This window comes from Bubalus kerabau, chromosome 15, assembly GCF_029407905.1.
Source record: "Bubalus kerabau isolate K-KA32 ecotype Philippines breed swamp buffalo chromosome 15, PCC_UOA_SB_1v2, whole genome shotgun sequence".
Classification (NCBI taxonomy): domain Eukaryota; kingdom Metazoa; phylum Chordata; class Mammalia; order Artiodactyla; family Bovidae; genus Bubalus; species Bubalus kerabau.
Window position 1 is genome coordinate 30,810,565 of NC_073638.1, and position 26,092 is coordinate 30,836,656.

The window sequence follows — 26,092 nt, forward strand, 5'->3', positions numbered from 1 at the left end:
GGGGGCAGTCTCTTCCAAGAGGCGGAAGCCTTGTCTGCTGCCAAAAGGCGCTTGCTGGGAAAGAGAGAGAAAGAGCTGGGGTCCACTCACTCCCTTTGGTGAAGTGTGGAGGGTGAGGATCTGGCCTCAGAAAGAAGTGTCTCCTCTCTTCTCTCATCCAGCCTTACCAACGTACCGGCCCCAGCTCCTCGCAGTCGGCAGGCTCAGCTGTCATCCGTGGGGTGAGGGGATTGCAGACCCAGATGTCAGTGGAGCAGATGCCTCGGCACTCCGTCCTGCTCAGAGATCTGGAAAGGAAGGACTCCATGAGGGGAGCCCACGGGGAGGAGAAGGCGGACAGGAAGTAAAGGGAGCAGGGACTGGATTTCATCAGTCATGCCTTCCTGTTGCCCTTCTCTGCTTCACTTATCTGTGAGATGAAACTGCTCACTGTGTCACATTCTCCAGAAGGACCAGCCAGGCAAGTTAGCTGTGTGGGGTCCCTTTGCAGGAAATCTCTCCTCACTTAAATCTGGGAACTTTTTTTTAATAATTAATTTGTACCGGAGTATCGCTGCTTTACAATGTTGTGTTCGTTTCTGCTGTTCCGCCAAGTGAGTGAGCTATACACGTACATATATCCCCTCTTTCTTGGATTTCTCTCCCATTCAGGTCACCACAGAGCACTGAGTAAAGTTCCCTGTGCTGTACAGTAGGTTCGCATTCAGTTCAGTTCAGTCGCTCAGTCGTGTCCAACTCTTTGAGACCCCATGGACTGCAGCAGGCCAGGCTTCCCTGTCCAGCACCAACTCCCGGAGCTTACTCAAACTCATGTCCATCGAGTCGGTGATGCCATCCAACCAGCTCATCCTCTGTAAACCCCTTCTCCTCCCGCCTTCAATCTTTCCCAGCATCAGGGTCTTTAGAGTGAGTCAGTTCTTCACATCAGGTAGCCAAATTATTGGCGTTTCAGCTTCAGCATCAGTCCTTCCAATGAATATTCAGGATTGATTTCCTTTAGGATAGACTGGTTGGATCTCCTTGCTGTCTGAGAGACTCTCAAGAGTCTTCTCAAACACCACAGTTCAAAAGCATCAATTCTTTTCCGCTGAGCTTTCTTTATAGTCCAGCTCTCACATCCATATGTAACTACCCGAAAAACCATAGCTTTGACTAGATGGACATTTGTCGGCAAAGTAATGTCTCTGCTTTTTAATATGCTGTCTAGGTTGATCATAGCTTTCCTTCGAAGGAGCAAGCGTCTTTTAATTTCATGGCTGCAGTCACCATCTGCAGTGATTTTGGAGCCCCCCAAAATAAAATCTTTCACTGTTTCCACTGTTTCCCCATCTATTTGCCCTGAAGTGATGGGACCAGATGCCATGATCTTAGTTTTCTGAATGTTGAGTTTTAAGCCAACTTTTTCACTCTCCTCTTTCACTTTCATCAAGAGGCTCTTTAGTTCTTCTTAGCTTTCTGCCATAAGGGTGGTGTCATCTGCATATCTGAGGTTATTGATATTTCTCCCGGCAATCTTGATTCCAGCTTGTGCTTCATCCAGCCTGGCATTTCACATGATGTACTCTGCATAGAAGTTAAATAAGCAGGGTGACAATACACAGCCCTGACATACTCCTTTCCCAATTTTGAACCAGTCTGTTGTTCCATGTCCTGTTCTAACTGTTGCTTCCTGACCTGCATACAGATTTCTCAGGAGGCAGGTCAGGTGGTCTGGTATTCCCATCACTTGAAGAATTTTCCACAGTTTGTTGTGATCCACACAGTCAAAGGCTTTGACATAGTCAATAAAGCAGAAGCAGATGTTTTTCTGGAACTCTCTTGCTTTTTCGATGATCCAAGAGATGTTGGCAATTTGATCTCTGGTTCCTCTGCCTTTTCTAAATCCAGCTTGAACATCTGGAATTTCCTGGTTCATGTACTGTTGAAGCCTGGCTTGGAGAATTTTGAGCATTACTTTACTAGCGTGTGAGATGAGTGCAATTGTGCGGTAGTTTGAACATTCTTTGGGATTGGAATGAAAACGGAACTTTTCTAGTCCTGTGGCCACTGCTGGTTCTCATTAGTTATGTTAAATCTGGCAGCTTTCTGCATGGTTTTAAGAAGCAATGGACACAATTATATAGGGGAGCCTGGAGAGGTTAGTGATTCTCATAAAAGCCCAAAGAAAGAATGAGGAACTGATTCAGGATGAGAAATCCCATCTCAATTTGTTTATTCCTGGGACCTCACTGTCTCCACCCTACTGCGTCCCCAAGAAAAAGTCTGAGGATAAAGAAACTACAGCTTATTGCAACCAAGAGATGCACTTCCAGGCAGAAACAGGCAGAAGACTCTGGAGATGTGTATGATTTTTAACCCAAATGTTTATGCTATAAAACTGTTCTTTCAATGACACAGAGGACAGCCGGGGTCTAGGAAGTACCTGGGGTGAGGTGAGACTTGGAGGAAGGTGCGCAAGAGTCTCCTCTTGATAGCTCTTCCTAATGAGGCATGGGGGTAAATACACACACACTCACATGCACGCCTTTTATGATTAAATGACAAGAGTAGGTGTGAAAGCACTTTGCAAAGTGTCTGTCACCATACAAATATAATCCATCATTAGGTTGATAATTATCGGAAACATTCAGGAGACAAGATAAAGAAAGCTCTGTCACTTAGCAGTGTGGGACCAGTCTGCTGGTGCCCTAGACCTGAGTTTGCTTGTCACAATATGGGGAGGAGAGGGCTGGCTGCAGGAATAAAGTGAAGGGAATGGGCCAGGTGGGCTCTAGGACTCAAGCCCAGAGACTCTGGTCCCGTGCCTTAGTCTGAACCTACTCTGTCCCTTACCTCTCTGGAGGAGAAAAAGGAAGTCACGGCCCCTGCAGATGTCCAGGGGGAACTGACAAATTCCTGGGGAGGCCAGGATTCTGAGAGGGAATCTCATTCATGCTTCACTCTTCCTTTGCAGATGTTTCAAATCTGTCCCTGGAAAAAGAAAGAATCTGTTGTTCTTAGAGCTGTTTTCCCATTTATCATCCATCCTTAAGAAAAGCTAACCCCATCATTTCTCTTGGCCACCTGTCCTTACTGGATGCAGTTCTCAGGGTCTGAAAGTCCTTATCTCTTGCCTATGACCCTCTTGCTGCAGTAAAAGCCCCATGCCTCTTGTTCTGGCCTTCCACAAGTGGCTTCCGTCTCACCGTGTTGCCAGTTTCTGTGGCCGGGAGATTAGGAGGTACTCTTTCACCATCCAGGCTTCCTACTGTGGCCATGTGTGCTGGAGACCTCAGGAGAGCAGCCTGTGGTGTCGGGAGGTATCTGCCTCCAGCACACAGAGAACCTCAGCAAATAAAACAGCTACTCCAGCAGCTCACACCTGTGCTGCACAGCTCACAGACACTTTCTCACCATCTAGTCCCAAATCCAACCCTACAGGGCAGGACCATGCTGCTCAGATGATAGGTGGCTGGGCCAGTCCTGCCGGGCACCTCTCCCTCTTCCTTTCTGGGGTCCCTTGAAGGATGTACCCCTCTCCCTGCCCAAGCAGCCCTGAAGCGCTTGGACCTCCTTTTCTCTTTGATCTAAGAGGGAGTAAAGTGAGGTGGCCACGTGGGGGGCTGTCAGTATGTAGTCTTTTGTCATCCTGGTTTCATCAGTGGTCATTCCTTAGGGCACCGCTTCTTAAATAATGTGGGTTGCAGGACCAGTCATTTTATTTCCGGTCAGTCACAGACCAGTCTGCAGTCCCACCATCCATGACTGGTAATGCAGCTTATACCCACCGTACACATTCAATAGGACCCAAGCTGGTCTACACCACATCCACAGAGAGTGCTCACTAATCATGTGCTCAGGGTGCTGCGAGCATTTCTAAATTCTGACTCTCTGTGTTTGGGTGCATCTGGTCTCAGACTTCAGTGAACAAGTCAGACCAGCCTGGTTGTGGGCCACATTTGGAGGTGCCTTAGAGGATAAGGATGTGTCCAAGAATGCCCGTTTCCTTTGGCCTCCCATGGGCAATGGATATATCTTATGGGCTTCTGAGCATCCCTCCTGCTCCCACTGTGGGTGTTGTGGGGGCAGTGATAGGGAGATCCAGCAGGGGAGGTAGGCCCAGGCAGTCCTGTGCTGTCAGGGGTGGAATGACACCACAGACACACACACACTCCTGAGCAGTGTCCAAAGGCTCAACTCAACACTGTAGCTTCTGGGTTGGATCCCTGCATTAAGGCACCTAAACTGCAGCCTCACTTCTCAAGCTGTGAGTAGATTCTTTTCGTCTCTTGGTGCTTCTTTGCTCCTCAAGAATCAATTAAGGCAGTGAACACCTGGTGTGCAAAAGTGCTCAGCAAGTGGAAAAGGAATCTGCAGAGAAATGAGCAGCCAAATTAGAGTAAAGTCTGAGGGCTTGAGGCCTTCCCTAGTGGCTCAGACAGTAAAGAATCTGCCTGCCAATGCAGGAGACCCAGGTTCCAGCCCTGCTTCAGGAAGATCCCCTGGAGGAGGGCATGGCAACCTGCTCCAGTATTCTTGCCTGGAGAATCCCATGGACAGAGGAGCCTGACGGGCTGCAGTCCATGAGGTCACACAGAGTCGGACACAACTGAAGTGACTTAGCATGCACGACTGGGGTAACAGCAGGGCCCTGGGAGTCTCAGAGACGGCAGGCCTTTGTGCCAAGCCAGGAACGTGGGAAACAGAGCTGCGGGCATCTGCCAAAAAAGTAGTAATGCTGTTGACTCAAAAAATAATAGGTGTTAATTTGCATGGCATTTTACATATGCCCTGCTTTCCATCTCCTACCGCTGGAGATGCATGGCCGAAACCCCCCAGGTCTGTCCTCTCCTGTCACCCCCTCTAGGAGCATCGCTGTGTCCTCCAGGCTCCAGAACTTTCACCACCCAGCCCATCCTTAAATTAGGCCAACCTGGGGAAAAAAACAGCAGTGGGCCTCGCTTGGGTGTGCAGGGTCCAGATTTGCACTAGAGAAGCAGGCAGGTGGCCTGGTAGGTCTGGGACCCTTTGGGCACCTCAGCGAGGGGCACCCCACTTACCTGTGGTGGCTGCAGTGAGGCCTACTTGGTAGGCAGGGGGCTTGCCCACCCCACCTACTTGGACTGGGGAGAGGAACAAAAAAATCTAAGCGGGGGAGCCCAGAGAGGTGTCACCCAAAGGAGAGGAAACCCAATGGTTGCCATGACGATGGGGACTGGTGCCTGATTTGCATAGGGCAATGATTTCCATACTGCAGGGTGGATTTCCATATCCCTGCCTCAAAGCCTGTTGGGGCCAGAAGGGGGAGAGGGGAGAGGTTATTTGAAATTCAAATGAGGGTGATTAAGGTTTTCTTGAGGAGGGAAGCGCGGACAAAAGGGGTTAAGCCAGCTGGGAAACGTCTGCTCAGGGCTCCAAGATATCAAAGGGAGGTGGCTGCTCTGGGCTGGCCTCTCCCACCCCTGTCTCTGTCCCCTCACCCTGTCTCCACAGGCCCCTGGAGGCTGAGGGTGGTTGTCTGGGCCGGGTATTTGTGGCCTCGGCCTCCCAGGAGAAACAGCTAGGTCTTTATTCCCCTCCTGTCCCAGACTCAGTTTACCTCCCAGGGTCCTAAAAGATGCTTGGATTCTTAAAAACCATTGAGTGAGTTAATGAGTTCTAGTTCTGGGCTCAGGCCTGCCACCCTCTGCTGACAACAGATTGGTCATCTCAGTTTTTGTATCAGTGAAACTGGAGAAGCAGTCTGCACCTCCTTGTCCGGCTGAGGAGATGTGAGGAGACAGGCATTCTGGAGTCATCTCTGCCATGAACCTGTGCCAAAAAATCACCTCTGTCTCCAGGCCCTGAGTCTGTGCATTGGACGAAGGATCTGAACTTGAGGGTCTCTGAGATCACTTCCGGTTCTAAGATGCTGAAGTCTGTGAGCACATGATGATCCTATGTGCTCACCGGTTGTTATTTGTAAGATGTGGGTTGCTGCACCCCTGGTTCCTCTAATGTGTTAGGAACGGCAGCCCTGTCCCCCAGCTTACCAAGGTGCAGGCCATAAATGCAGTGACTTTGGAGCCAGAGTCTGTATTTGAATCCCAGCTTCTCTACTTACTAGTTATAGGACCTTGAGCTGGTTAATGTCTCAGCTCAGTTTCCTAGACTGTAAAACGGGGGTAATAGTAAAGATGGGTCTCATAGGGTTGCAGTGAAGACTGAATAGGCCAACATCTGTAAAGCACTTAGAGTAGAGCTTGAGTGAGTGAAAGTTGCTCAGGCGTGTCTGGCTCTTTGCAACCCCATGGACTATACAGTCCATGGAATTCTCTAGGCCAGAATACTGGAGTGGGTAGCCTTTCCCTTCTCCAGGGGATCTTCCCAACCCAGGGATCGAACCCAGGTCTTCCACATTGCAAACAGTTCTTTACCAGCTGAGCCACAAGGGAAACCCAAGAATACTAGAGTGGGTAGCCTATCCCTTCTCCAGCAGATCTTCCTGACCCAGGAATTGAACTGGGGTCTCCTGCATTGCAGATGGATTCTTCACCAACTGAGCTAACAGGGAAGCCCCTAGAGCGGAGCCTGCCATACACTAATGCAATACAGGAATGCTATTTGCCAGTGTTAGGATCAGAAAGACACACTGTCCACACGATGGAGCAGTGACCCAGTTGAGGGACCCTCTGTTAGGCATATGGGCTGTTTCCTGAATGGACCTGCCTGTGAACCATTCACTCGTGGCCCACACACTGCCACAGCCACCCGTGCTTGGGAATGGGAAGCATACGTCAACGGAGGGCCCTCAAACAAACTCACATAAGGCAATCCAGAAATGGCTGGAAGGAGGCGAAAGAACTAGTGCCAAGACCCCTCCTCCCCACACCCAGTGCTTAGAGATGCGACAGATTCAAGGAGACTGCTGCTGCTGCTGCTGCCAAGTCCCTTCAGTCGTGTCCAACTCTGTGAGACCCCAGAGACGGCAGCCCACCAGGCTCCCCCGTCCCTGGGATTCTCCAGGCAAGAACACTGGAGTGGGTTGCCATTTCATTCTCCAGTGCTTGAAAGTGAAAAAACTAGAAGACATTTATAGTTCTGGAACTCTAAAGGTCTTTTTTCCTTCTCAGGTTTCTGCAACAATTCCACTTTTTGTTTTCATTTGGAGTAGATAGTACAAAAACTGTGGTGTCGTCAGTCTTGGCTGGTGGACAGAGGTGGGCTTGAGTTTCTACTTGACAAGTTACTAACCAGTAACCCTGGGCCAGGTTGATTAGCCTCTCTGAGCCTCAGTTTTCCTCATCTGTGAAATGGGATAATAAGAGCACCTACTCATGGGGTGATGATGAGGATTAAATGCTGTCCTGTATATAAAATGTTTAATACAAAGCTTGGTGCATAGTAAATGCTCAATAAATGCCAACTATTAATTAATCCCTGTTATTTGAAAACAGAGTTCTCTTGCCAAAATGTTTGAAAATTCTCTGGTCTAGTTCTATTCTCGTATTTTATGGGGAAAGAGACTGGGGTCAGAAAGAGGGGAATGACTTTCCCAAGGTCACAGCAGAGGATTGAGATCCCTGTTTCTTTAGAAGTCTTTCCCTACCCTAGAGGTAGTCCTCTGTCCTTCGTTTTTTTATTGTTTCTTTGGACAAAGCCTCATCTCTCCCCATCATCTGTCCCTCAGAAGTGGCCGCTCCAACGCTTGGAACAGGGGCCCCAGAAGGGGAGGAAGAGGCATGACACAGGGTGAGCGCAAGGGCATGGTGTCTGGTTCCAGAGGACATTGACAGGCCTCGCTATCTCTGAGCCTCAGGTTTCTTCACTGGTGAAGTAGGAGTTCTGGAATCCCTGGCCCTGTAGACCTCACAGGCAGGCGAGGCTCTCTTAAGGATGGGAAACGAAAGTGTACTGCCCAGAAAGGAACAAACCCAGCTCAAGTCCCCAAGACCCATGCTTGTTGGCCAGCCCACGGGCCCTGCCTGCAGAGCTGAGAGATCAGATTTCCCTCCCTCCAGGTTTGGCTCCGTGACCCAGCCTCAGTTTCCTTATCTGTAAAACGAGTTGTGAGGCCGGAGTATATCTGTGGCAGCTGAAGGAAGTGCGAGTTGTTCTACAAATGTGAGATAGCATCTTCTGTCTAAGCTTTCCCACCGCACACGTGCCCCTCGGAGCCACGCAAAGGACATCTGTGTGCCTGTGTGAAGCCCAGAGCCCCGCTGCGTCTATGCAGCGTCTCTTACCAACCTTAAACCTCTTCCTCTCTCAGGACTCGGGGTGGAGTAGGCTGGGGGCTGGTCTGGAGGAGACCTTTAGGGAACCCCTTGACTGTGGTCAGAAGGCAAGCTCAAGCGTCGGAGCTGGAGTTCTGTTCCTGCTTTGCCTGCTTTACCTGTGTGGCTTTCGCTCATCACTCATCCTGTCTGGGACTCAGTTTCCTCACCTGTCAGTGGTGAGTGCAGCACCGGGCATCTGTGTGATCCCGTTCAGCACAAGAACATGCTGATAGAAAAACAGCAGCCAAGACACTTCTCTGATCTGTGCCCAGAACCCTGGGTTGCCTTAACAGAGTTTTTCCTTTCAAGTTGGATTTTTATTGTTTTCCAGGGTCAAGGGATGATGAGTGGAGACTGGGCTGGGGAACCTGGCCCTTTGACCCCATTCCAGGCCAGGGCCTGAGTCCCTAGTCTCTTTTTACGGGAACCTGATGCATCTGCCTGCATGCACCTTTAGCTCCTCTGATCATGCTGCCCACTTTGGGCCTCAGTGTGTGGCCAGCAGAAAGTGGGGGTCCCAGGAGTCCCCTCTATAGCTCAGACTGAGAGGAAATGAGAATTCTATTTCCTAAAAAATTAGAAGACCTTGGGGAGGAGCCTTTCATATATCAAAGAATGACAACAAATTATAAAGGGAAGCCAGAGGAGGCTGGGCCTCCGTTTTAGCAAAGGTGGATGAGTGGGCACCCTCTGTCCATGGTCACCCGGACCCATGCCCCTGACATCTGTGAGAAGGGCCTGGAGAGCAAGGCTTTGTACAATGGCATAGGTGGAGAAAGTCTCTGGGACACTCACAGGCCATGTCGCAAGGAAGCCCTTGGTGACACCAGTTGGGTTTACTCTGCCATTCTAGAGAAGAAGCTTTAAATCATGAAAATCTACAGATAGAGCTGGAGGGACCCTGGAAGATCTTCCTGTCCTGGGGTAGCAAGTGGGTTTCTTCAGGAGAGCCACTTCTGATCATCGCTGGTGGTCGCTATGCACTGAGTTTAGGAGAAGGAAGTGAGTACAGCGGGTCATCAGTGATGTCTGCCCAGGGCATGTCTCCCTCGCTGCACCTTTGCACCTGCTATCCACAGCTGAGAACATTCAGCCGGTGGAGAACTGCAGCTCTGATCTCCCATCCCGTAAGCCAGCATTCTTCCCCCAGCCCATCAAGGTCCTCCTGGGTCCTGTTCTTCAGGTGCCTTCAGGGGCCAGCCTCAGTTTCCTTTGAAACTGAGAAACGCCAAGGCATTTCTTTGCTCCCATGAAGAAAGTGGCATGAATACAGACAGAAGTTTTGGTTTTAGTATGTAAGGGAAATTGAAGGCTACAGAGATCAAGCAACTTGCCCAAAGTCCAGCAGAAAATAGCCTTTGAAGTAACCCTTGGGCTCAGTTTACCGTGTGTTCTCTGTACAGAACTCTGGCCATTAGGCCACAGTGCCCAGTTCCTTGGAGGAATCTCAAGTAACAAAAAAGGTAGGCTTGGTGTCTGTGGGGTCCTGGGAAAAACTGTTTTGACTGGTTAGAATGACTTCACTGGGAAGTCTCTTGGTTTGCTCTGGTGGCTACCTGCCCAGGAGGGCCTCCAAAGGTGCTGGTTATTTTAATCATTGCTATCCCAGGAAGTGCCAATACATTGTCAAGTAGTCATAAAGTGACAGGGGAAGTCTTACTGGGTTTACCTGGGAATGGAGCTGGTGAGAAGAGAAGCAGCCCAGAAATGGGAACGTTTCAGCCTCCTTGCAGAACGCTCCCTGTGTGTTTATCAGGCAAGAGTGAAAAATCCTGCTGGAACAGTTCTCCACTCCTGTGCTTCCACCTCCCTTACCCAGAGAATTGCTCCCCAGGCAAGCTCTCACCCCAGTGCTGCCAAAGCATGCAAATCAGCGGGCCAACAGCACTGCGGCTCGGAGGTGGGAACGCGGAGGACTGGCCAGCTCCTCCTGTCTCCGTCTCGACAGGGGTCTTTGCAGGTGTCTGGGACTGCTGACCTGGTGTTCACCAGATGCCGGGGAGGAGAGACAGAGATGGAAGTTGCCTTGCCCCCTGTGTTCCTCCTATAGACAGATCCTTGACCTTTCTCACTGGAACTCTGTTGAGTATTACTCCATCCTGGTCTAAGGAGACTCTATCCAGAACCCTGGTGTTCCCCACCGATTCGAGATGCCTTTTACCCTCTTTTCGTCGCTGACTATACGTGTGTACTCAGTTGTGTCCAACTCTTTGTGACCCCATGGATTGTAGCCCACCAGGCTCCTCTGTCCATGGAATTCTCCAGCCAAGAATACTGGAGTGGGTAGCCATTCCCTTCTCCAGGGGATCTTCCCGGCCCAGGGATTGAATCTGGTTCTCCCGCACAGCAGACAGGTTCTTTACCATCTGAGCCCCTCAATTAAAAAACCACTTCTATAACATCTCTGAAATAAGCAGCCTCTGCTTGAGCTCTGTTGACATGAAACCATGGGTTTCACTGCTGGACAATTCCACATTTGACGCAATTCTTCCTTATCCTGAGGTGAGCCTGCTTCCTGGCAGCCTCCCCCACTGACCCTTGTGGAGCTGGGTTTTAGGAGCTGCAGGTTAAGTCTGCTTCATATCCAAACCAATATTTGGGGAAGAAAGAAAAGTACTCTGACATTTACCTAAGAACATACTATGTACCAGGCATTGGGCCAGGTAGAGCTTTCAAATGTTCCCTCATTGAATTACTTTAAAAAGTTTTATTTTGAAAAACTTCAAATATATAGAAAAGAGAAGAAACAGCTTAATGAACAACCATATACCTACCACCTGGATTTAATAACTTAGCATCTTGCCATATCTGTTTCATCCATTTGGGGAGGGAAATATTTTCTTTTTAACTTTTTATTTCAAACACACCTGAAGGTAGACACTAAAATGATGAGCCCCCATATACTCATTGCCTACTGTCAACAACCATCAAGTTTCTGCCATTCTTGTCACTGAAGTATTTTCTTGCAAACTATAGACATTATAAACATTTCAATCCTAAATATGGCAGTGTGTGTCTCTAAGCCATAAAAGACATTTTCCTTCTTGACCACAGTACTGTTATCACACTTAACAAAATGAATCTCTCACATAATTCTTGTGGCCATCCTAGGAAGAAGGGTTGATTTAAGGGCAAGGGTTGATCTTTATTTGTTTGGGCTCCAAAATCACTGCAGATGGTGACTGCAGCCATGAAATTAAAAGACGCTTACTCCTTGGAAGAAAAGTTATGACCAACCTAGATAGCATATTCAAAAGCAGAGACATTACTTTGCCAACAAAGGTCCATCTAGTCAAGGCTATGGTTTTTCCTGTGGTCATGTATGGATGTGAGAGTTGGACTGTGAAGAAGGCTGAGCACCAAAGAACTGATGCTTTTGAACTGTGGTGTTGGAGAAGACTCTTGAGAGTCCCCTGGACTGCAAGGAGATCCAACCAGTCTATTCTAAAGGAGATCAGCCCTGGGATTTCTTTGGAGAGAATGATGCTAAAGCTGAAACTCCAGTACTTTGGCCACCTCATGCAAAAAGTTGACTCATTGGAAAAGACTCTGATGCTGGGAGGGATTGGGGGCAGGAGGAGAAGGGGACGACAGAGGATGAGATGGCTGGATGGCATCACCGACTCGTTGGACGTGAGTTTGAGTGAACTCCGGGAGTTGGTGATGGAGAGGGAGGCCTGGCGTGCTGCGATTCATGGGGTCGCAAGAGTCGGACACGACTGAGTGACTGAATTGAACTGAACTGAAGGGCAAGTGTCCTCTTCTCTAGGCTAGATATCCTTTCCTCATTAGATGTGACTTTGAGGCCCCACTCTTGGTCCTCATGCTCTACAGCCAGTTCATCAGGGTCCCTTTTAGAAAATGGTACCCTGAACTGGGCCTGATGCTCTCAGCAGAGATCTGCAAATCTGCATGTCTGCTAACACACAGGTTACCACACACGTGTAGCACACTCCAGCCAATGTGGGCTTTGTGCGTGCATGCACGTGTGCTCAGTCATGCCTGACTCTTTGTGGCCCCATGTACTGTAGCCCACCAGGCTTCTCTGTCCATGGAATTTTCCAGGCGAGAATACTGGAGTGGGTTGCCTTTTCCTCCTCCAGGGGATCTTCCCCACCCAGGGATTGAACCCACATCTCCTGCATTGGCTTTAGTCAACTGAAATACTCCTTTTTTCCAGTTTCTTTTCCACAGGAAGAACACCAGCTTCCTCTCTCTTCCCCTCCCCACAGGGAACCCCAGTTTGTTTATTTCCAAACATGTCTGCCAATAAACAGAAATGGGAATCATTTTTTTTTTTTCAGTTGGGATGGGAGAGATATATTGAAATGAAGTGAAGTGAAAGTCACTCAGTCATGTCCGACTCCTTTTGGGTTGGCCAAAAAAGTTCATTTGGGTTTTTCCCAGTAACGAACTTTTTGGCCAATCCAGTATTATATTTCTTTAGGAGGTTGAGTCTCTTTGAAAATGTGAAATATGGAGTATAGTTATTTTGATGGTCAGTTATATTTAGTTATGCACCCATGAATTTTTAATCACTGTAGTTACTCGCTGGATTATTTCTATAGTTTTAGTTTGAGATTGGTTATTGGTTTTGTTGAAAAAACTCTTTGAGGTTTCACATCGTAACCCAGAGTCTTTTGTTTAAGCTTTATTGAAGTGTTACTGGTAAATAAAATTGTAAGATGTCTACAGTGTATATCATGTGATTTGGTACGTGTATATATGGTGAAAGGATTCCCAAGTCTAGTTAATTAACACATCCATCACCTCTATTTTTGCTGTTTTATGTATGAGACAGAACATTTAAATTCTACTCTCTTAGCAAATTTTAATTGTTCAGTACAGTATTATTAACTATAGCTACCATGTTATAGACTTCCCTGGTGGCTCAGCAGTAAAGAACCTGCCTGCAAATGCAAGAGACACGGGTTCAACCCGTGGGTCAGGAAGATCCCCTGGAGGAGGAAATGGCAACCCTGTCCAGTTTTTTTGCACGGGAAATTTCATGGACAGAGGAGCCTGGTGGGCTACAGTCCATGGGGTCACAAAGAGTCAAGACACGACTGAGCGACTAAATAACACCACCACCACCATGTTATACATTAGATCCTCAGACTTGACTCCTCCAATAGCTGAAAGTTTTTACCCTTTTAGCAACTTTTCCCAATTCCCCCCACCCCTCCAGTGTCTGGTAAACCACTTTCCACTCTCTGACTTTTTTTTTAAGTTTGAGTTTGACTTCTTTTTCTTTTGATTCCACATATAAGTGATCTTTGCAGTATTTACTTGCCTTTCTCAGTCTGACTGATTTCACTTAGCATAATGCTCTCAAGGTCAATCCATGTAGCTGCAAATGGCAGAATTTCCTTCTTTTTGGTGCTGAATAATATTCCACCATACCACATATATATATATATATATATATATATGGCATTTTCTTTGCCCATTCATCCACTGATGGGCTATAACTGAAACTGTTTCCTTAACTTGGCTATAGTGAATAATCCTGTGGTGAACAGGGGAGTGAAGCTATCTCTTTGATATCCTGTTTTCATTTCCTGTGGATATATACCCAGAGTTAGATTACTGGATCATATGTAGATAGGCTTAAAGGCAGGAAAAACATATAATATTAAATTTAAACATAACACTTACCACCTTAATCATTTCTTAATTCAGCCTCCTCTATCTTTTATGTATACAGTTGACTTTTTTAAACCTAAATATAAGGCTTAGATTTATTCCTGTTACATATTATCTTGTTGGTTTTTGCCTTCTATTCCGTTTAAGTTCAGTTCAATTCAGTTGCTCAGTCATGTCCCACTCTTTGTGACCCCATGAATCACAGCACGCCAGGCCTCCCTGTACATCACCAACTCCCAGAGTTCACTCAAACTCAGGTCCAACGAGTCGGTGATGCCATCCAGCCATCTCATCCTCTGTCGTCCCCTTCTCCTCCTGCCCCCAATCCCTCCCAGCATCAGAGTCTTTTTCAATGAGTCAACTCTTCTCATCAGGTGGCCAAAGTATTGGAGTTTCAGCTTTAGCATCAGTCCTTCCAATGAACACCCAGGACTGATTTCCTTCAGAATGGGCTGGTTGGATCTCCTTGCAGTCCAACGGACTCTCAAGAGTATTCTCCAACACCACAGATCAAAAGCATCAATTCTTTGGCGCTCAGCTTTCTTCACAGTCCAACTCTCACATCCATACATGACCACTGGAAAAACCATAGCCTTGACTAGACAGACCTTTGTTGGCAAAGTAATGTCTCTGCTTTTGAATATGCTATCTAGGTTGGTCATAACTTTCCTTCCAAGGAGTAAGCGTCTTTTAATTTCATGGCTGCAGTCACCATCTGCAGTGATTTTGGAGCCCCAAAAAATAAAGTCTGACACTGTTTCCCCATCTATTTCCCATGAAGTGATGGGACCAGATGCCATTATCTAGTTTTCTGAATGTTGAGCTGTAAGCCAACTTTTTCACTCTCCTCTTTCACTTTCATCAAGAGGCTGTTTAGTTCCTCTTCACTGTCTGCCATAACGGTGGTGTCATCTGCATATCTGAGCTTATTGATATTTTTCCTGGCAATCTTGATTCCAGCCTGTGCTTCTTCCAGCTCAGCGTTTCTCATGATGTACTCTGCATATTATTTAAATAAGCAGGGTGACAATATACAGCTTTGACATACTCCTTTTCCTATTTGGAACCGGTCTGTTGTTTCATGTCCAGTTCTATTAGAATCAACCAAAATATTTTCTAATCCTGATTATATCATCCAGCTTTCTGAATTAATTTTGCTTCCTGCTTTAAATCACCTCCAATTTGATCAGCATCTATCCTGCTTACTTGCCTAAACTATTGATTATAGCCTAATACTTGATTCCCTCTGTGTTGGACTCTGGGCACAGTGAGTTTATTGGGAAGACTATATGAGTATAGGAGTTGAGAGATCCAAGCTTTAGTCCGAAAATCTGAGCCTCTGAGGCTGTGTGACCACCACAAGGTGCTTCCCTCTGAGGCTGGACTTCAGTATCCTTCCAACTCTAAAAATAATGCACTGGTCCTTCCGGGCGTCTGTCCTGCTTTGTTTTTTCCTACAAGTGACTGCCATCTTCCAAGAGCTTGTATGATAGAATGTGTTCAGATTTCTGCAGGTGGAGGGACCCGTGATTTCTTAGATCTGAATAGAAGATCCATTTCAGTTGCAGTTTCTTAGTTATTTGGATCAGTTAAACATGCATTCATTCAGCTCCTACTATGTGTCAAATGCTGTTAAAGGCTCTCAGAGTACAAAAATGAGTAAGAAGAAATAACCCTGGCCTCTAGGTGCTCACAATTTCATGTGGAAAACAGACACACAAAGCACTGACTCTAAAATATGTGGCAGGACTTTCCTGGCGATCCAGTGGTTTAGAATCTGCCCCAGAGCAACTAAGCCCGTGGGCCACAACTCCTGAGCCCACATGCCACAACCAGAGCCTGTGATCCACGGCAAGGGAAGCACCATGGTGAGAAGTCCACGTATCACCACTGGCATAGCCTCAGCTCGCCACAGCTAGAGAGAGCCCGTGCACAGCAACATCCCAGTGCAGCCAAACTAAGTGTATTTTTAAAATATCTGGTTGTGTCAGGTATCAGTTCAAAATCCAAGTCCTTCTAACCACCTCCACGGCTGCCCTCTGTCCTGTGCAGTGCCCTCTCTCACCTGACCCACTGCATGGCCTCCCTTCCCCCTTGCTTATCCCTACAGCTGATTACCACAGGTTTATTCATTTTTGGCCATGCCACATGACATACAGGATCTTCCCCAACCAGGGATCGAACCCATGCCCACTGCAGTTGGAGCATAGAGTCTTAATTACTGGACCACCAGGGAAGTCCCTGATCACCACAGGTTTAAGCACTGAAGTCAGTTCATGTAAGTCCTCTGCTCAAAACCCTCTGATCACTTCCCAGCGTCCTTGGCATGAAAGCCAAAGTCTTCAGCATGACCTGCCTTCCAGAGCCACGTCATCTTGCCCTGGGCCACACCCATCCCCTTCTCTCCAGCCCTACTGGTCTCATCACTGTTCCTCAACAGGCAAGCCTGTTCTTGCCTCACACAGGCCTCAATCCCTCTGTCTAGAATGATCTTCCCAGACCACCCTGATCATGAACAGCCTCTGACACTCTTCTCCTGACCATTACCACTGCTTTCCATAGTAACTCTTTCTAAATGAAATTGTGTATTTGTTTTCTTATTCCTTTTATGTCTCTTCAACTAGAAAAGAAGCTCTGTGTGGCCAGGGACTTCATCTGGTTTTCCAGCATGATATTTCAAGTGCCTAGAACAGTGCTTGGTATATAGAGTGTATTTTGTGGAATGAATGAATTTGTTCTTTGGTCATATTTTAAAATTACCCCCTTACAAGGCTACATTTACAATGTCATGAAAGAATTTTTTTTTTAATACAAAAGCAATTTTATCTCTAAGTCTAGCCTCTGCACACACTCTATTTTCAGTCCTTGGGCCCTTCCCATCTTAGCTCCCCTCTCAGATTAGCTTATTTAATCTCAAAATTGGACTGCTGTTCAGAGATGACTTCCTGTCTCACCTATTTCCTCTTTCTCGGAATCCCATAGCCCTTAACCTCTGCTGTCATCTTGCCAGCCCAGCTGCTCTCGGGGATGCTTCACAAGCAATCAGGCAGGCAAGGGCCAAGCTTATCTATCATTTAGAGCAGAGCAGAGGGAAGGGGGCTTCAGTTAAAGCTCCAGAGGATTCTCTTGGACCCCATTCATTCATCTATCAGGTGCTTCTTGAGCCTCTGGCCAATGTTAGGAACTACAGTGGTCTTTGAGGACAAAAGTGGTGTCATCATTCTGGTTTTCAAGGAATTCATAGACCAGAGGGAGAGAGAGACATGCAGACAAGAAAAGGAGTTCCATGACATGTGCCATAGGGCTGGTAGAGAGGGGAGGGGGACCAACTTTGTAAAAGGGAACAGTGCATGGAGGCATGGAAATGGGAGGGGTGTGGCGTGTTTGGACGTGTGGATCTTTCCATGTGACTGGAGCACAGGGTACCTGGGAGGGAGGAAGGTGAGATCATGAGAGGCGGAAGACCGAGCAGGGAAGGTAGGCAGAAACCAGATCATACGGGGAATTATTTGTTATACTAAGAAATTTGGACTTCATTCCAAAGCTATTGAGGAACCAATGGAAAGGAGATTTTTTTTTTTAATTAAAAATAACTGTGTTGGTACAAAGTGATAACCATCATCTGAGCCTTCAGCAAGTCATAGTATAATCAGATCAGATCAGATCAGTAGCTCAGTCGTGTCCGACTCTTTGCGACCCCATGAATCGCAGCACGCCAGGCCTCCCTTGTCCATCACCAGCTCCCGGAGTTCACTCAGACTCACGTCCATCGAGTCAGTGATGCCATCCAGCCATCTCATCCTCTGTCGTCCCCTTTTCCTCCTGCCCCCAATCCCTCCCAGCATCAGAGTCTTCTCCAATGAGTCAACTCTTCGTATGAGGTGGCCAAAGTACTGGAGTTTCAGCTTTAGCATCATTCCTTCCAAAGAAATCCCAGGGCCGATCTCCTTCAGAATGGACTGGTTGGATCTCCTGCAACATCAAAGATTGTTGATCACAGATCACCATGACAAATATAATAATAATGAAAAAGTTTCAAATATGTCGAGGATTACCAGAATGTGATAAACCTGAATATACATTATTACATAATGTCATTGTGTTCAGGTTTTCTTTTTTCCTCTAGTAAGTTTTGTCATCCCAACACTAAATGATTATCATTCTTACTTTCTGGAGAATTTCTTTTATTATTTAAGTTGTATTCTGCCATTTTATTAAGGGCTGACCAAGCCAAAGCCAGATGTGAACCCTCTGCATTTGTGGCAAATCTGTTGTTGAGGACAGAGTTCACAATTGTACTCAATTCACTTTATGTAGAGAGAAAGCAGAAGAATTTTCTAATTGAAAGGTCTGAATTCATTCACATGTTCATTTATTCATTCATTCAACAAATATAAGATTTAAAATTTTTTTTAATTTTATTTATTTATTATTGGCTATATGTAGAATCTTTATTGTGGCTCAGGCTTAGTTATCCCATGCATGTGGGATCCCTGACCAGGGATTGAACCCACATCGCCTGCTTGGTAAGGCAGATTCTTAACCACTGGATGACCAGGGAAGTCCCAACCAATATAATTTGAACTCCTGTTATGTACTAAGCCCAGTGCTAGGCTCTGGGTGTATGGCATTTAACATCATTTTCTTGCCATTATAGAGCCAGTTATCTATGGGGCTCAAAGGAAGATTGTTTGGCAGCTCCTGCCCTGAGGAGGTATATGAGTAGGAAACTTAAGCATTTTTCTAATAATAGGTATATGTTTAAGCAGATATTGATATGTCCATAAATGGAATATTATGTAGCCATTAAAAATTATCTTTGCAAGAATAGGAGAAAGATTTATGATGTGTCTTAATGGTGTAGGAGAAAGATTTATGATACTCACTAGAAAAAGCGTAAAAGAGTAAAAATCTGTAGAGTGGTATATATCAATTAGGAAAAGCAAGCATAAAAAGGTCATGAAATATACAAAAATAGTCATTGTAGCTCTTTGCAAACTGATTTTTTTCTGCTACTTTTTCTATATCAAAAATTTTTTTCTATTAAGCATACCTTTAATTTTTCAACCGAACATTTACTATAAAGGGAAAAAGATGAATAAAACAAAGAATGCAAGTTGGGGGACAGGTGGTAGAAACAGTGGTGCAGTCATCTACCCGACATGACTTAGATCCCATCAACCCTGGAGGGCTGGGATAGTGGAGGGACTTCTTGCCTTCGGGCAGTTCCTTTAGGATCCATGGCTGGTCATCCCTTGCTTTTCCAGAAAGCCTGTGTCAGAACTTCTGTCTGAGGACATCCGGCAGAAGCATTCTGGTATGGCAAGTTCTAATCCAGTTAGATTCTAGATGACCTTGGACAAGTCAGTCTCCCCTTTCCTTGTCTGGTTACTCCCTTCTTGAGGAAAAATTTTTCAAAGACTGTCCCAGGAAACAGAATAAACAGGAAGAGTATGGCCACAGGGCAGGCAAGTGTACTTTTTCAAAATAAAGAGAAGCTCATCCTGACATCCTATTTCCCTTTAACTTTCAGTCTCTTCCACTCTTGCTAGCTATTAATATTTTCTTTTTTTTTTTTTTTTTATCTTTTTCAGGAAATGATCGAAATGGCTTAGATTTCAACAGGCAGGTAAGGACATTGAGAAGAAAAATTTATTCTATAAATTTTAGGGGTCATTCATACTATGTCAAGTGTGGGGACACAAAGAAGATTAAGGGAAGTGTTCAAGGGTGTTTATTTGTAGATTCATCACTCTCAGGATTGGTAGGGGTATTTCAAGAGCTTTTGCAACCCCCATCTCCTGAATTGGCAGGCAAATTCTTTACCACTAAGCCACCTGGGAAGAAGACAAAAGGGTAGGCTTCAGTTAAAGACACATCTAGGTAAACTACGAGGAAGGACTTGCAGCCAATGAGCTTTATCAAACACTGGAAGAGCTACCAAAGGAAGGAGGCTGTAGAATAAGCTTCTCTCTCAACGTCTTTAAAAATAAGACAAGGACTTCCCTGGTGCCTAAGATCCAGTGCCTAGGACTCTGAGTACCCAATGCAGGAGTCCCAGGTTCCATCCCTGGTCAAGGAACTAGATCCCACATGCTACAACTACAGATCTTCAACTAGGATCCTATGTGCCCCAGCTAAGCCCCAGCTCAGCCAGATAAATAAGTATTTATTTAAAAAAAAAAAAAAAAAAAAAGATGAGACAGATTCTCAACTAAGGGATAGTTTGGCCAGGTGTGTTTCCAGGGCAGGAGGATGGAGGATATGCCTGAGGATTCTGTGACCCTGAAGGAGCCCTCCGTGGTTGGGCTGTGGCCTGTTGCTTGTTCTTTCTGAGCTTCGTGGCCCTTGGATGAGGGCGTCTCACGGTCCCTTGGATGAGATGCGCAGGGAGTAGCCCATCCACACCAAGACGGCGGCACTAGCCCAGCCTGGAGGTGGCCCGCTCCACAGGCCTGGTGGGTTTGGCTGCCTGTTTGATCTGTTTGAAGCTGGGGAAAACCTTGCACTAGGTCAAGGGTGGGGGCAGCCCCTCTGGTCCCAGCAGCCTACCGAGAGGCCCCTGATCCTTTGAACTTCTGTAGGGATAAGGTTTCCTCACCAGTTGGGAGAAAGTTTCCGGGTTTCTGTCAGGGGAGGACCTCACTGGAGTTTGCTTCTCTTGGATAAGCCTCATTAGGGCAGAGAGGAGGGCAATCCCCACCTCCCCTGGGAAGGGTTTCTGCATTTCTCATTAATGACAAGAACAAACACAAGAGATTTTTTCCTTTTTTTTTTTCTTTCGGTGCACAGGCTTCTCTATTTGTGTTACACAGGCTCCAGAGCGTGTGGGCTCAGTAGTTGTAGCATGAGGGTTAGCTGCTCCATGGCGTGTGGGATCTTAGTTCCCTGACCACGGTTCGAACCCGTATCCCCTGCATTGCAACATGGATTCTTAATCACTGGACCACCAGAGAAGTCCCACAAGAGACCTTTTCTTTAGAGGGGTGGGAATTTTGGAGTAAGAGAGGCTCTGCTGGTCACGCTCCTTTACACACTTAGACTGGCACTCACCTCTGTGCACAAACACACACATCCACACCCTCCCTAAGAATCCACCTGGCTCCTTCTCATTCTGCCTTTCAGATGCCATCAGATACCAGCACCCACACCCTCACACTCACACCAGCTCACCTGTGGACCTGCAGGTGGGCACTAGAATTTCTCAGGTCCCTAAATTGATAGTGATACCCTCGAGCTTCATGACGAGGGAAGTAAACCAACATTTGCAGACCCTCAGCCAGTAGGCAAGGAGCTTCTGGCACTTCGTCTTATTTGATCCTCACTATTCTCACCTTACTTGGTAAGGAAATCGCTTCCCAAGCAGCCCCACCTGATTTGGGGAAGGGTTTGAGAGGTTAAGTAATTTGCCAAAGTTCACGCACATTGGTTAACTGGCAGAGCCAGGGCTTGAACCCACATCTCCTTGACGCCTAAGTTCATTTTTCCCATGATGCCTTGCAGCACCCTCCTCCCCAGTCCCTCAATTCCCCTCTCCCTGAAACTGCACACCGTCCTTAGGGAGAGGCCTGGGAGCCAGCAGCTGAGCGTGACCTCACCGTGACTAACCTGGAGGAAGTGGGAGGTGGAGGCAGCTGGGAGGGGAAGAAACAGTGCTGTGTAGGAGTCGTCTTTGTGTCTGATACTGAGAAAGGTTGGCGGACGCCGGAAAGCAAAGGCTAAGCCGCCGCCTTTGGTGAAGCTCTGGTTGGAAGACCCCAAGCCAGCTGGTGCCATGGGGAATTGCAGCCAGGCTCTGGGTACACTGCCTGCCATCTTGAGGTTGCATGAACAAGGGATGTTTACTCATCAGGAAGTTTCATGCTGAGCCTGTTAACTTCCTGATCCCAGGAAAGCAGCCTGAGCCTGTTTGGGAGATAATAGTGAGCTGACCCAGAAGCAGGGCCACCCCTAAGTCCCTCGGAAAGATTAATTCAGAGCTGGGAGGCAACAGGACAAGGCCAGATCCCTGGACGGGGAGTCCGAGGTCCTGACGGCCAATGCTGTTGCACGTACACAATCCTCTCCTTTCTGGGCCTCAGTGTCTTCATGAATAAAAGAAAGATGCTTGCATAACATGGTCGCCAAAGCCCCTGCAGTCTGTATGTTATGGTCCCATCAATTTTCTCATGCCATATTCTGTTTGGTTATGCTTCCACATTCCTTTCATGTTTTAATTTGAAGAGAAACAGGGAAGAGAGTGTCCATTTCTTTACCCTGAGCTGTAGAGAGTGAAGAGAAAATGTCACATGAAATCTTTCCAGCCTTTATGATCTCGTGTGATCCAGAGAAAAGAATCTTTTTGAAATTTAAGGGGCAGAGACAGAAGGACCCAGCAGGCTAGATCTGGGGCTAACCATTCATTCTTTGAATACTTAATCATTCCTAAGGGTTAGATAGAGGGTGTCATTTGTAAGATGATAAATTGCCAACAAACTCTGTAGGCAATTCTGTTAAGACAGAAGAGCGTTGAGCTCTGACATACTGCACAAGGATGTCACCATAGAGATGGTGTCCAAAGCGGGTGACAAGGGAAGAGTATGGGATTTGACTGGCAGAGAGGAGCAACAAGAATATTCTTGTTGCTGTGAAAGTAAAGTCTCACTATGTAAAAGGAAACTATGAGAAGGTCAGCATGGGATGTGATGGTGGAAGATGAGACTGGACAGATTGTGTGGAACTTTGAATGCCCAGCAAAGAAGTTTGGATCTATCCCATGGACAGTAGGGAGCCACTAGGCTTTTTCAAACAAAACTAGTTTCACTTAATGGAAGAGTATCAGAAGGGGGTATGGGTGAGGAGGGAGGAAGGATGAACGGACTGATGTGAGAGAGGCCAGCGGGATGCTGCTGAAGCAGGAGGAAGTAGGCAATGCCAAGGAGTGGGATTAAGCACAGACAGAGAGCCAGATGGCCTGCATTTGAGTCCTGGGCTTTGCACTGCCTGGCATTGTGACCTTGTACAAGTTCTTCAACTTCTGTATTTCTCTGGGGAGAATACTGGTACCTAGCTCACAGAACTGTTGTGAGTGTTGTATGTTAGTGTACCTCTTTGACAATGTCTAGAATATATATATATATATATATATACTGTATGCTGCTGCTGCTAAGTCGCCTCAGTCGTGTCCGACTCTGTGCAACCCCATAGATGGAAGCCCACGAGGCTCCCCTGTCCCTGGGATTCTCCAGGCAAGAACACTGGGGTGGGTTGCCATTTCCTTCTCCAATGCATGAAAGTGAAAAGTGAAAGGGAAGTCACTCAGTCGTGTCTGAGTCTTAGCGACCCCATGGACTACAGCCTACCAGGCTCCTCCATCCATGGGATTTTCCAGGCAAGAGTACTGGAGTGGGGTGCCATTGCCTTCTCCGATATACTGTATAGGTATTTGCAATTGTTATTCCTGTGTCAACAAGCATGAAAGAAAGTGAAGTCACTCAGTCATGTCCGACTCTTTGAGACCCCATGGACTGTAGCCTACGAGACTCCTCCGCCCATGGGATTTTCCAGGCAAGAGTACTGGAGTGGGTTGCCATTGCCTTCTCCAGGAGATCTTCCCAATCCAGGGCAAAAGAGAGTCCAATTTGGGAGAGATTTCTGGTATACAATCAGGAGGATTTTGGCAACAAATTGGAGATGGGCAGCAAAGGAAGGGGAAAGGTCTGGCACAATTCTTGTGTTTCTGGCTTGGATACTAAACATTAGTGGGGCTGCGATCAGAGATCAAGAGGATTGGAGGTCCAGCCAGTTTGTTCAGATGATAGGAGGAGGAAGAAGGGCAGATAATGGTCTATAGGTGCTCAATACATAATGAGAAACTCAGATCTAGAGCCAGCAGACAGGTCAGGATGCATATTGAGGAGTCACCATTGAATGGTGTTAATCCTAGTGATAGGAAGGAGTGAAGTCACCCTGGGAGGTGGTGCAGACAGGGATGAGAATCCAGAGAAGACCTGGAGAGAAGGAACATGTCAGGGACAGGCTGATGAACAGGTACCCATAAATGAGACTAAGAAGGAGTGGTGAAAGGGACGGATGGAGAACCACACCCACAAAGGAAAGATTTTCACAAAGGCGGGGACAACAGATAGCATCAGAGTGCACAGAGATGTTGTACAGCCCCAACTGGGAAGTGGCCATGGTCTGGCAGTGAGGTGAATGGTGCTGGTCTCGTCGTGGCATCATGATGAGAACAGATGCCAGGTTGCTATGGGGTGCGGGGGAGGGGAGGAGGGGTTAGGATATGATGGAGATGAGGACTACAGAATTCCCTTCCAAGGAGTGGGATGATGAAGAGATGGAGATGTTGGCCAAAAATGGAGACAGTGTGAATAGAAGTTTTGGGGGGATGAGGGAGGCTTTGGGGGGCTGTGGGCCTGGGGAGAGATGGGAGATGCAGTAGAGGAGACAGAAGACGGAGAACATGGATGGAAGATTTAGCCTAGAAGAGGGGGTTGGGGGGAAGGGCTAAGCACCCTGCCAGTGAGTTCAGGAGCCCGAGGGACACCCTTCCAGTCCCGGAGTTTCTCCACTTCCACTTCCTGCTCTTTGGACCAGCAGCTAACTTCAGAAGAACTTTAGGAAGTATTATTGACTCACAGGGCTTGGAGAGCCCTCAGTGACACAGGCACACCTGGGCAGCCTGGCGCTGCTATGTGCTGATGGCTTCTGGGCCCCTCATCAATCCAGGGCCATGGGTGTCCATCAGAACTATCAGCACGGTGTCTCCACCTGTGCTGTGGAATGCTGTCTGGCCAGAAGACTTCACAAAAGCTCTCTGAAGCCAGAAGAGAGTCTGAAGCAGGTTAGCAGATATCTTTGTCTCTGAGCATCCTGCCCCCAAAGCTGAGAGCCAGCTACCTGGGGTTCTGTCTCAGCCCCAGGCCTGGCAGTATTCTCAACTCACCTGCTCCTACAACAGGAGGCGCTTCCTTTCTGGCTCAGCTGGTAAAGAATTCACCTGCAATGTGGGAGACCTGGGTTCGATCCCTGGGTTAGGAAGATCCCCTGGAGAAGGGAAAGGCTACCCACTCCAGTATTCTGGCTTAGAGAAATTCCATAGACTCTATACTCCATGGAGTTGCAGAGTTGGACACGACTGAGCGTCTTTCACTTTCACTAAGCCACTTGAGTAGTAATTGGGCTTCCCTGGTGGCTCAGACGGTAAAGCGTCTGTCTGCAATGTGGGAGACCTGGGTTCTATCGTTGGGTCAGGAAGATCCCCTGGAGAAGGAAATGGCAATGCACTCCAGTACTCTTGCCTGGAAAATCCCATGGACAGAGGAGCCTGCTAGGTTATTGTCCATGGGGTTGCAAAGAGTCAGACACGACCGAGGGACTTCACTTTCACTTTCCATGATGGAGGCAGGACCAGGCTATCAAGCTGGGGCCTGAAGGTCTGCAGTGAAGACATAGTGAGTCTTCTCCCGGGCACCCAAGGAGGGCTGGCCCCACTGTAGCTGAGCACCAGAGGGTGAGGGAGGGAATTAATTGACCACATTTGACCATTTAGTCCCACAAACCTGTGCCTAGCTGGGTAGTGAGGAGGAGTCAGAGAAGGGTAGAACGAAGTCCCTGCCCACAAGAGCTCCCAGTTGGTGGGAAGAAAACACAGTGGAAGATGCAGGGGGAGAGAAGGGGGGGGGGGGCCTGCATTATACTAATGCCAGTGGGCTGATTCAGGGAGTCTCGGAAAGAGCTAGAGCATAGGGATAGCACTAGGGATAGAGCTAGGGATAGGGGGCCCAATAAGCTGGAGGGAGACTCTGAGACCTCCTTGTGAAAGACTTCAGAGGATGAGAGTTAGGATCGTGAAAGTCTTGATCCTCTGAGGCTTGTTTCTGTCTGCGGCAGAATCCAGCTTCTGGTCCTGTACTTCCAGGTGGAGGCAGGATTGTTGATGGTGGATGGGCAGACTAAGGGAAGAGATTGAGGAGCCAGCCAACTACATTTTGCTCAACCCTAAGAGTAAAGTTAGGTTTTAGTATGTTGACCTATGACATCCCTCTTTTTCCCCAGCCCAGGTACCAAAGCAATTGAAAAACACAGATGCAGGAGTCAGACAGATAGAGCTGCAAGAAGACATGATTGTTTGTTTTTAACTCAGTGTGCTTTTATTGCCAAAAGAAGTGAAAGTTTTACCCTAGGAAACATTGCTATAAAAACCATTTAAC

At 47.3% G+C, this 26,092-nt stretch overlaps 1 protein-coding gene across 1 annotated transcript in view; it reads left to right on the plus strand.

Moving 5' to 3' along the window:
• POU2F3 (POU class 2 homeobox 3) overlaps window positions 1-26,092 on the plus strand; it is an 88,003-nt gene that overhangs the window by 13,329 nt on the left and 48,582 nt on the right. Inside the window, exon 3 of the mRNA XM_055548385.1 lies at window positions 19,478-19,512. Within this exon, the coding sequence (XP_055404360.1) occupies window positions 19,478-19,512 (35 nt within the window). The remainder of the gene's footprint in view (window positions 1-19,477; window positions 19,513-26,092) is intronic.